This window comes from Chiloscyllium plagiosum, chromosome 24 (assembly GCF_004010195.1).
Source record: "Chiloscyllium plagiosum isolate BGI_BamShark_2017 chromosome 24, ASM401019v2, whole genome shotgun sequence".
NCBI classification, from domain to species: Eukaryota; Metazoa; Chordata; class Chondrichthyes; order Orectolobiformes; family Hemiscylliidae; genus Chiloscyllium; species Chiloscyllium plagiosum.
In genome coordinates, this window is record NC_057733.1 from 37,895,287 (window position 1) to 37,907,600 (window position 12,314).

General features: G+C 39.9%; 1 protein-coding gene across 3 annotated transcripts in view; it reads left to right on the forward strand.

Moving 5' to 3' along the window:
• Positions 1-12,314, forward strand: part of LOC122562199 — a 28,648-nt gene that overhangs the window by 692 nt on the left and 15,642 nt on the right. Inside the window, exons 2-6 of one of the 3 annotated variants that reach the window (XM_043714870.1) lie at positions 2,500-2,678; positions 2,788-2,861; positions 7,037-7,093; positions 8,725-8,844; positions 11,605-11,731. In XM_043714870.1, coding sequence (XP_043570805.1) covers positions 2,856-2,861; positions 7,037-7,093; positions 8,725-8,844; positions 11,605-11,731 — 310 coding nt within the window. In that variant the 5' untranslated portion in view covers positions 2,500-2,678; positions 2,788-2,855. The remainder of the gene's footprint in view (positions 1-2,499; positions 2,679-2,787; positions 2,862-7,036; positions 7,094-8,724; positions 8,845-11,604; positions 11,732-12,314) is intronic. The other 2 variants (XM_043714872.1, XM_043714871.1) reach the window with 2 other exon arrangements.

Genomic DNA, 12,314 nt, shown 5'->3' on the forward strand with positions numbered 1-12,314 from the left:
ACTCTCTCCCCACCCCTACCCTCCTCTAGCTTATCTTTCCATGCTTCAGGCTCTCTGCCTTTATTCCTGATGAAGGGCTTTTGCCCGAAACGTCGATTTTGCCTGTCCTCGGATGCTGCCTGAATTGCTGTGCTCTTCCAGCACCACTAATCCAGAATCTGGTTTCCAGCATCCGCAGTCATTGTTTTTACCTCATAAAATCCTGCAGAATCGATTCTGAAATACTGGACTGTTAGGCCATTGATTATATCTAAGTGGAAATAATTAGTGATACTGGGCATAAATATAAATTAAATGCTACTTTCCATAGAAGGATTTGGATAAGGAAGTTTTGTTTTTAAATGCTAACACAAGCAATTATGTTTTAAAATATATACAGAGAATGCTGGAGGCCCTCAATGGATCTGGTAGCATTTAGAGAGAAACAAGATTAACATTTGGAGTGTGGTATGATTCTTCAGAATTGATTTGATTTATTGTAGTCACATGTACCTATGTACAGTGAAAACCTTTGTTTTGCAACCAGTAAAGGCAGATCACAGCAAATAACTGCATACAGATCATAGGGTGCTTAGACAGAACAAGGCACAGGAGATGCACAAAAGCAAGTTCAACATTAGCTAGATCGACATTATTTGAAGTTAGAAAGGTCCATTCAGCAATCTAATAACAGCAGGCTGCTCTTGAACCTGCTGATGCATGTGTTTAAGCTTCTGATATTTGGCCTGATGGAAGTGCTTGTAGGAGAGCATTATCGTGTGGGAGGGGTCTTTGATGAATTTGGCAGCCTTTCCGTGGCAACAAGAAGTGTGAATGGAGTCTGTGGATGGGAGGTTGGCTTCTGTGATGGTCTGCGCTGTGCACACAACTTTCTGTAGTTCCTTACTGTCCTGGGTAGAGCAGTTGCTATACCAGACCATTATGCACCCGGACAGTTTGCTTTCAGTGGTGCATCTGTAAAAGTTGGTAATGGTCCTTATGGACATTGTTATCCATTGTTATCTTTTGTCTGTCTAACTGTTCTTCTCTCTCTTTGGGCTCTATTCCCATCTATCATTTACTCCATACCCCCTCTCCATACCCTATTGTCTGCATATAAACTGACACTTCCCTCGCTACCATCAGTTCTGAGGAAGAGTCACTTGACCCAAAATATTAACTTTGATTTCTCTCCACAGATGCCAATTCATCTTGTACCTCCTCACTGTCCAAGGCTCCAAACCTTCTATGGAAAGTAGCATTTAATTTATATTCTTTCTTACCTGTCTACTGAATTCGCTGCTCACAATGTGGTCCCCTTTACATTGGTGAGAGCAATGCAGACTGACTGACAGTTTTGTGGATCACCCCTGCTCTGTCTGTAGGAATGATCCTGACCCCCCCAGTTGCTTGTCATTTCAATAAACCACGTTACTCTCGTGCTAACATTTCTAACCCTGGCCTGCTACTGTGCTCCAGTAAAACATCACGTAAACTTGAAAGCACTTTACAGCATCAGGATCTCAACTTTGGATTGCACTGTGTCTGTTCTCCATTTATCGTACATTTCACCCATCTCGTCCGTAGACTTGTGTTTGGGTCTTGTTTATTTTGCACGTAATAAAAAGGACTAATTTTGCTCTTTCGCATCTTAATTTACACCCTTTTACATGTTTTTTCTGTTCCAAGTCAGTTCTTGAAAAGTTTAGAATTGATCCCAAGATAAATATAAATTTCTGGATAAATATAAATTTCTAATCTATAATAAGTCAATATCTGATGAATAGCTAAAGACTGTCTGCAGACATCTCAGTGGAAAAGATAGTATTCAGCTGGAGGTTTAGTTCAAAAGATCTGATTGTGTTTTATTTTGCTTTTTGATGTAAACTCTAAGTAATTACCTAAGGCAGTAGTTATTTGGAAATCTTTGCTTTACTTGAGTAAGACTAAGATGCTTTAAATTGTGGAAATGTGTATCTTCACTCTTTCAGTAAATTTCTGGGTTCTTGAATTTCTCTTCCTATTGTACTGCTCTAGTTAGTAATTTACATGCTATTAAATTTCACAGACATTCCCAGTAATACATGGTTATTGGGATCAGATGAAAATCTGGAACTCCCTGCTTGAAAGGACGTGGAAATAGATTGGAAGAATGGTGCAAGAGTTTGGGGCAACTTAAAGAGAGACTTGGATAAAAATTCATGGAAGATGAATAAATTGCAGGGCTATGGAGAAAGAGTTGGGAAATGGGACTAATTTGGTAGCTGTTTCAAAGAGCAAGTGCAGCCATAATGATGTCTGTGGCCTGCTGCACTGTATGAGTTTGTGTTTCTTTTTAATATCTTTAATCGAAAAAGTTAACACAAATTATCTATAAAAATTGATTTTTATATAGAGAATTAATCGACAAGGCCTCGTACCTGCACATTCTCAATACCCTATTTCCTACCTGAGAACTGTTCTCGTAGCAGAAGATATAACTAAAACTGAAAAATTGATGTATTGCCTTGACTTCCCTAGGCTTAAAACTCTCAGCAATGTTGCTTGAAGAGCTGTATGTTTAAGCTGAAATCACAAGAGCCTGTGCAACTTGGATGACATGCTTTGCACTGTTTATATCAATTTATTCAATCTTCGATGGAGTTCCATGACTTTCTGTGTCATTTTCTTCAGGATTTGATTGTCAAGACCTGACTTCTGTAAGAAAGCTCATTTTCCTTATCAACTAAAGTGTGGTTTTATATACATAATGCCTGATGAACCTAGGGCTGAAGCGTAATGCAAATATGTCCTGTTGTGTTATTCTAGATTTTATGAAACAGAAGAAAAATCATTCAATCAAACTGTACTGATTACGTCATAATCATTGACTAATAATGCAGGTAAGTTCTTCCTCTTTTTTACACAATTCAAAAGGATCCCCTAATACTTGGGTGATGCTCATCGGTAAGAACCAGAATCCAGTTATGAATGTTTAGTTACGATAGAGTTTGGGAGGTTGTCCTGCTATTGCTGTAAGGTGATCAAGTGATTCAGGAGCTAGGCTCTTGTACATTGTACTGAAAAGATAAAGATTTTTATGAATGGATCACCTCTCTGAATTGTAAGCAAAAACTCTTAAAAGATTGGATCAAAAATAAGCTGTGTGGCTCCTCAAGCCATTCTGTCATTCAGTAGGATCATGGTTAATCCAACACCCCTCACATCCATTTTCCTGCCCATTCTCCATAACCCTTGATTCCCTTACTGATCAAGAATTTATTTGTCTCAGCTTTAAATATATTCAAGTACTCTGTAGCTCGCTGTAGCAAGGAATTCCAAAGACTCATAACTCTCTGAGAGAAAAGAATTTGCTCCTCATCTCAATCTTAAATTGGTGCCCTTTAATTTTGAGATTCTGGTCTCAGACTCTCCCACGATGGGAAACATCTTGTCAGCATTTACCCTATCAGACCCCTTAAGAATCCTGAATGTTTCAGAGACAACACCTTTCATCCTTCTAAATTTCAATGAATAGAGTCCCAACTGTTTAGTCTTTGCTAATCAAAAAAAGTCCATCCATACTGGGATTCTTCCAAAGAACCATCTCTGAACTGCCTCCAGTGAAGTAATATTTTTTTTAAAATAAGGAGACCAAAACTATTCACAGTATTCCAGATTTGGTCTCACTAGCATCTTGTACAGTTGTAGTAAAACTTCCCTCTTCTTATACTCCAACCCCGCCTTGAAATAAGGGCCAATGTTCCAATAGTCTTCCTGATTAACACTATTTGTGTAGATCCAAAAGTATTTTGAGTATTCCCAGCATCTATAATTCTGCAATTTTGCTTAGGAATTGATTTTGGAGGCTTATCATCCTTTATTGCAGAGATGTTTGGTTAGCTCAGTTGGCCGATTCCGATCACACAACACTACCAACAGTATTGGTTCAATTCCAATACAGGCTGTGTCAAAAAGATCAGTACACTTAACACAGCTTCCTTTTATTGCATGCATGCAAGGAGACTCAGAGGGCCCTTGCCTGGAGAGTCACACTGTAGGGAGTCTAATCTAACCTAACAGTCTGAAAAGGGTGATTGCAATGACACTTTTATACATAAATCAGCATCCCTCTCATTGACCAATTACATACCAATTTCAAACCTTAGCAACATAGCAGACCACTTGTATCTTAATTTCAAGTCTTAGCAACATAGCAGTTCATGAACATGTCATCTGCCTTAAGCACTTGCAACACAGGTTGAGTGTGGTTTAGAACTTACTGTTGTTGTCGCTTAGCTGGAACTACGTATGTTTTGTATGAATTTGTGTATGTGCTCAGTTGTATACTTTTCTGTCCCTACTCCGAGTATGCTTAGCTGACCCACTTTTCTGGTCTTGCTCCATTTTGATTCCTTCCGCAGCTGATGTTGCCATGAAGGATTCTCCTTCTCAACCTGTCCCCCTGCTTCAAAGGCAGTGACACTCACATGAAAAAACCATCAGTTGTCTGTCTCCAGTCAGAGGTCTGACAGGACTGTGGTGTCTTTATTACAGAAAGAAAACACTTGCATTGATTTACCTTTATATCCATAAGAACATCCCAAATTCTTTAAAGTTAATGAACAGTCTTTGAAATGATTTAATTCGTTTTGTCAGAAAACTAACAGCTAATTTACACAGAGCAAAGATTACACAATCAGATGAATGGCTCATGAATCTATGTTAATTGATGGATAGATATAGACCAGATCATCAGCAGATATCCTTTTTTCAAAAAATATCATCTAATCTTTTACACCTATCATCGAGGACAGAAGTGTTGTTAACATTTCATCTGAAATGATACCTCCAGTGAGAAAATAAATGTCAGTCTCTATTAACACTGGAGCGAGAACTAAGCCCACAATCTTCTGATGCCAAAACAAATATGCTATCTTTATATGATTATATTATTTACAGTGTAGAAACAGGCTCTTCAGCCCAACAAGTCCACACTGACCCACCGAAGCGCAACCCACCCAGACCCATTCCCCTACACCTAACACTACAGGCAATTTAGCATGGCCAATTCACCTGACCTGCACATTTTTGGACTGCGGGAGGAAACCGGAGCACCCAAAGGAAACCCACACAGACACGGGGAGAATGTACAAACTCCACGCAGTCAGTCGCCTGCGGCGGGAATTGAACCCGGGCCTTTGGTACTGTGAGGCAGCAGTGCTAACCACTGTGCCACCGTGCCACCACATTAAATTAAGCCTGATACCAGAAGACGCTTGTGGTATCTGTGCTAAATTTATTTTTCATTAATTTAGATGTTCAACCTAGTTCATAATCGGGTGTGGGACAGTAAGACAGGAGCAGTAATGGGACTGAAAGGAAGAGGCGCCTCAGCTAATATCAACGACTGGGGAGACCAGCAGGTCACTATCAAAGACATGATTCAGATATTAGTGACCAGCTTCAGCCATGAGTGCTGAATGGATGATCCATCTTAGCTTTCTACTGAGACCCTCAGCATCAGAGATGTCATTTCATTCATTCAATATGACGTCAAGAAATGATTGAAGGTACTGGATACAGCAAGGGCTATTTGCCTGAATAATGTTTATTTTTATATCCATTCACGGGATTGGGCATAACTGGTTGGCCCAGCATTTATTAGATATCCCTAAAAAAAGTGCCTTCTGGTTGTTAATCAGCAAAAGACACTCAAGCCATTTCCCCTTGGGGTTTGAAGGCTTTGTCATCACTGAATTTCCAACCACCAACATCCTGTTGAATACCATGGATTAGAAACCTAACTTCACCAAATATCCAAGTACTGTGGGTGGTTACAAGAGCATGTCAGAAGCTTGGAATTTTCCTTTGAGCAACACTATTCTAACTGCTTGACGTATGTCCACCATCTTGAAGGCACAAGTCATGTGTGTGACGGAATATTGGAAGAGTGCAGCTCCAACAGGATTCAAGAAGAATCTGGACATCATCCTGGACAAAGCTACCTGCCTGATTGGCACACAGCCACCACTTTCAGTATTCACTCTTTCCATCAGTATTCAGTGGTAGCAGTGTGTATCATCTACATGGTGCACTGCACTGGCCCATTAAGCTTTGTTCAGCAGCACTTTTCAAACATTTGACCCCTACCACCTGTGAGTAGTTTTGGTCTCCTTATTTAAGAAAAAGCTAACAGATGCATAGGAACATTGTGACCTGCAGGTACTCCTCACAGCCACACAGTATCCCTTGAAACCCATCATTGCTCCTTAATTGTTGTTGGGTCAAAATCCTGGAACTCCTTTCCTAAAAGCACCGTGGGTGTACCTAAACAATTTAGATAACAGCATTTCACGAAGACATTGCATTTTCTCAAAGGCAATTAAGGATGATCAACAGTTGCTGGCTTTACCGGTGATGTTATAAAAATTACATTTTGTCTTATTAATGTTATTGTAATGCAATTTTCAAGACTGATCTATTCATTTAATGTACATTATTTACCTAGTTATTGTTCCCATTCACCAAGGTTCTCTAAGCTGAACTTTTCAAACTTCTCCTGGTAAGGCCGTTCTCTTGCATTTTGAATTTTACTTGTTGCCCTTCTCAGTCTGAGGTGCACTCAATAAATATCTCTTTTATTCTGTGCTGATGAGAACTGTGCCTGTGGCAGATGAAATCTAATATGAGTGAAATAAAAATGTTATAGTATAAGGAACTGTAGCATGAATTGCATAGAAAAAATTATTTGTGATTGGTCGCTCTGGAAGGTACTGAAAATATAAGTTTTTCTCTAACATTATATAACCAATAAAGTAAATAAATTCTTAAGAAAAACAAATTGGCACATTTATTGCAAAAATGTGCAGTGCCAGCCGACTGAGATTTAGCATTCGAAAGGGATACATATTTAGCAAGAAGGAGGTTTGTGTGACATGGAATTTATTTGCAGTAGCAAGAAATATAGCTTGTAATTGACAGAAAATAGGAATATAAATAGTCAGGTTTAAACTCTCGAATGTAGCTGGCTATTCTTTGCTTATTCCGATTGTTAATAATTCTGTTTTTAATGCAGGACTACAGGCCGGAAAACATTGACTGCTTCTATTTTCAGTATACTCACTGTGCCAAAGTAAGTCTGATTTTAGTTGTTGCCATGTGGTTTATCTTGGTACATGAAAGTTTGTAGTTTATACACAGAAGTTGCAAGTAAATAGTACTTTAAATATAGTAAAACACCCCAAATCCCTGCATATGGGTGATATCAAACAAAATTTATATGAGACACATAAGGCACTATTGGGACAGATGACCATGACTAATTCAGTGAGGTAGGTTTTAAAGAGGAGAATAGTTCACGGAGGAAATTGCAAAGTTCAGCAGTGACACAACTGGAGGCACGGCTGCTGAGGTTGGAGAAATTAGAATTGGACATGTGTGAGATGACAGAATCAAATGAGCTTTGAGGTATTTGGGAGGGTGTTAGAATTGGAGGAGTTGACAGGGAGGTGAAGCCATTGAGGAATGTGAAAGTGAGGAGGGGAATTTTAAATTGAAGTACTGCTGGTACAGGACCCAAAGTTTGTCTCTGAACATAGGACTTTGGGTAAATGAGACATTATATGGGTTATAGTTTTTTGTAAGCTCAAATTTATGTTTTATGCAATGTAGGAGACTGACTGAGCAAGTAATAGAAAAGCTGAGTCTAAACATATCGACAGCACGGATGTGGATTTCAGCACCAAATGGAGATAGGCAACATGCTAAGTGTGGTAAAAACAATGACTGCAGATGCTGGAAACCAGATTCTGGATCAATGGTGCTGGAAGAGCACAACAGTTCAGGCAGCATCGAGGAGCTTCAGCAAAATCGACGTTTCGGGCAAAAGCCCTTCATCAGGAATAAAGCCTGATGAAGGGCTTTTGCCCGAAACGTCGATTTTGCTGAAGCTCCTCGATGCTGCCTGAACTGCTGTGCTCTTCGAGCACCATTGATCCAGAACATGCTAAGTGTGGCAGTGAGTAGTAATCCTGCTGGAGCAGATAGGGAGGGGGGGGGAAGGGGTGTGGGGAGAGATGATCATCTTTGTGTCAGATTGAAACCACGATTGTGAATGGGCTGCTTCAACATTAGATTGTGGCTGCGGAGGAGGAGTTCATGGTTAGGAATCTCAGCGGGATGTGGACCAAAAACAGTTGGTTTCAATCTCCCTTACATTTCACAGTAGGAAATTTGTGTTCACCCAGCACTGGACAACCTAATTTTGGTATTTTGAGATGATGTCACTGAGGGGCCCATTGGACATGGGAATTCGAAGGATAAGGATTGAACTTTGAGGAACTTTAGAGATGATGATATGAGAAGGAAAGGAAATCCAATATAGATGATTCCCTGACCAATACTGGACAGGGAGAAATAGAACCAGGTGATACTAGACACCAGTCACTGGATGACAAAGAGGCTTTGGAGGAGACTGATTTGGTCACTGCATCAAAAACTATAGGTCTAGCAGGAGGGATGACTTTCTAGTCCCGTTGGCTTCCAGACCTCAGCATACACTTGTCAAGCTGAATAGAAAACAAATTTCATAATGGTATAGTTTTCTTTAACTACTGCTCCACATGTTTATTTTCTGGGTGCAACACAGAACACAATAAAGTGGATGAACTTTAAGCCTACAACAGAAACCACCCAAATGTTCTGCTGTGAATATTTCTTGGAAATTCATATCAACATACAGTTTATATATCTCATATTCCACAGGTACAATGTAATTTTCAACATCGACAAAGCTGCAAGGATTCATCAGAGATTTGTCTGAACTGGTTTCGTCACAGGAAATGCAGAAACAGAGTGTGTCCCAGGAAGCATTTAAACCATGAGGTCATTTAAAAAAAAACATTTGGTCTTTCTCCTTCTTGTTGGATTTCCCCCACCTTTCAGGAGTGGAAGTTATTGTTAATTCTCTTGCATCCTAAACCTCTATACACTTGCTTCAACCTTGTCACTGTCTGGTCTAATTCAGAGAAACAATGGTATTTGAAAGGAAAATTAGAGTCATAGAGATGAACAGCACAGAAACAGACCCTTCGGTCTAACTCGTCCATGCCGACCAGATATCATGACCTAATCTAGTCCCATTTGCCAGCACCTGGCCCATATCCCTCAAAACCCTTCCTGTTCATATACCCATCCAGATGCCTTTGAAATGCTGTAATTCTGCCAGCCTCCACCACTTCCTCTGGCAGCTCATTCCATTCAAGCACCACCGTCTGCATGAAATAGTTGCCCCTTAGGTCCCTTTTAAATTTTTCACCTCTCACGCTAAACCTATGCCCTCTAATTCTGGACTCCCCCACCTCAGGGAAAAGACCTTGTCTATTTATTCTATCCATGCCGCTCATGATTTTATAAACCTCTATAAGGTCACCCCGCAGTCTCCGATGCTCCAGGGAAAACAGCCCCAGCCCCTCCCTATAGCTCAAATCCTCCAACCCTTGCAACGTCCTTGTCAATCTTTTCTGAACCCTTTCAAGTTTCACAACATCCTTCCATTAGGATGGAGACCAGAATTGCACGCAATATTCCAAAAATGGCCGAACCAATGTCCTGTACAATTGCAACATGATCTCCCAACTCATATATTCGATGGTCTGACCAATAAAGGAAAGCATGCCAAACATCATCTTCACTATCCTATCTACCTGCAACTCTAATTTCAAGGAACTATGAACCTGTACTCCAAGGTTACTTTGTTCAGCAACACTCTCCAGGACCTTCCCATTAAGTGTATAAGTCCTGCTCTGATTTGCCTTTCTAAAATGCAGCACCTCACATTTATCTAAATTAAACCCCATCTGCCACTCCTCAGCCCATTGGCCCAACTGATCAAGATCCCATTGTAGTCTGAAGTAGTTATCAACCAGAAGGATTAGAAAATTAACACACCTGAAAGCTTTAACCCAGCATCAGGGAACAGACATTTGGCCTCTCACTGAATTAGGTTCCCTCACCCTTCGAGGGGGTCAGGACATTTCACCCCGCAGATGGTGATTCCTCTGGCAGGTCTAAAGGCATGTTGTATATCTGGTAGGATTTTCACAGTCACTAGAAGTGGCACGGTGGCTCAGTGGTTAGCATTGCTGCCTTACAGCACCAGGGTCCTGGGTTCGATTCCTGCCTGTCTGTGTGGAGTTTGCACATTCTCCCCGTGTCTCCGTGGGTTTCCTCCAGGTGCTCTGGTTTCCTCCCACAATCTAAAGATGTGCAGGTCAGGTGAATTGGCCATGCTAAATTGCCCACAGTGTTGGGTGTGTTAGTCAGGGGTAAATATAGGGTAGGGGAATGGGTTTGGGTGGGTTTCTCTTCGGAGTGGCGGTGTGAACCTGTTGGGCCGAAGGACCTGTTTCCACACTGTAGAGAATCTAATTTGGACAATTCAGGACAATGACTGTCAGTATGTTCCTTGCTATGGAAAACAGTGAATCAGTGAGATTTCCAAGTGCCAATAGTTTCCATGGCATGATTTATCACCAATCTTGAAAATAGTTAATAGTTGTTCCATTACTGAAATTAGGGGCCAGTTCTTGTTCCTTCAAAATCCATACGATGAGTACATGGAGTCTTATGGTAAACCAACATTGAAGGCCTCAGCTGGAAAACCACTTGTCCCACAAGTTTTGTTATTTTTGATTTGTTTCACTGCTTATAGCAATTTTTTCATCGTCAATGTCTCTGTAAAACTATTAAGAAATCTTATGTTTTGTTTCAGATTTCACATCATGTTAAATGTATTGATTTCACTACCCCTTATCCCCTGAACACCAGAAACTGCAGCCAGTTGATGGGATTATTTTAATGAGAAAACATGAAAATCAGGGGTGATCAAGGCTTATCTCTAGAATATGGAATTTGTTTACAGTGCAACTCGATCATCCATTTTCAGATCATCTGCTATTAAACTTCTTTTAATAAATTTTGAGACACTTAACCATGTCCATAAAACAGTAATATTTTCTATTCATGAAGTGATCTCTTTCAAATTGAATATCTGTCTGTTAGATCTATGAACCTCTTTTAACCGAGCATCAATGCTGCTTCAGAGCTGACACCGCAAACCTGGTCTACCATGTTCTGATTGAAATGGTTGTACATATATTAAAGATCTAATGAGGTGCACCAGATATATTTTAAGAGTGGCTCAGAAACATTTACAGATGTGTCTTTTGCATAAGTAACAAGTCTACTCAGAATAAATGTCCATTTCCTTGTACATTGCTCTGATGCATAGAAGAATTCATTTAACCACTTTCAACTGGAGGAAGTAGTTCTTAATTATAATTCATTTGAACACACAAGAAGTAAAACTTGGATTGCATTAATGCATTATTTATTTTAAATAAACTGAATAGAAAAGGGTAAATGGGGCAGGATTTCATTTCCATCTATGCTTGTATATTCTCTTTTGCTGCTGACATTGTTCCCGATGACAAACCCAAACCAGAATGACTCCTAGAGGCCAGTTGCAGGAAATAAGAAAGGCGCTCATTTTTATCAATTCTTATGTTTGCAGTTGAAATGGATGTTTGGTTTTGTAAATGATTGTAAACTCTGTAATGTTAGAGCTGCTAATTTTGTTTCTAGGTAATGGTGGCATACTTTCTGTGCCCAGTAGAGAAAAATACAAATCACTGTTTACAACTAACTTGCCCCATGTATCATGAGAAAGCCCGGCAGTTCATTGAACATGGTATAATTCCACCAAACCCAGGTATGTTTGTAGATGCACAATCCTTAATTTTAGACCAGATTCCCTGAATGGTGCTAACATATCTCACACAGAGTAATTCTATCTCTGAACTAGGTTACCTGTTTCATAATCATATATAATGCAAGAACATAATGAATTGAAATCAGAGACTAAACTACCGATGAGGCGACATTTAAAAACAAAATAAATATATTGTATTTGGTAATTTCATATAGAACATAAATAATTAATAAACACAGGAGAACAACATAAAATTTTTATTAATGACTTGGATGAGGGAGTCGAAGGGTGGGTCAGTAAATTTGCAGATGATACGAAGATTGGTGGAGTTGGGATAGGTGAGGAGGGCTGTTGTCGGCTGCAAAGAGACTTAGATATAATGCAGAGCTGGGCTGAGGAGTGGCAGATGGAGTTCAACCCTGCCAAGTGTGAGGTTGTCCATTTTGGAAAGACAAATAAGAATGCGGAATACAGGGTTAACGGTAGGGTTCTTAGTGAGGTGGAGGAACAGAGGGATCTTGGGGTCTATGTTCATAGATCTTTGAAAGTTGCCACTCAGGTGAATAGAGCTTGTAAGAAGGCC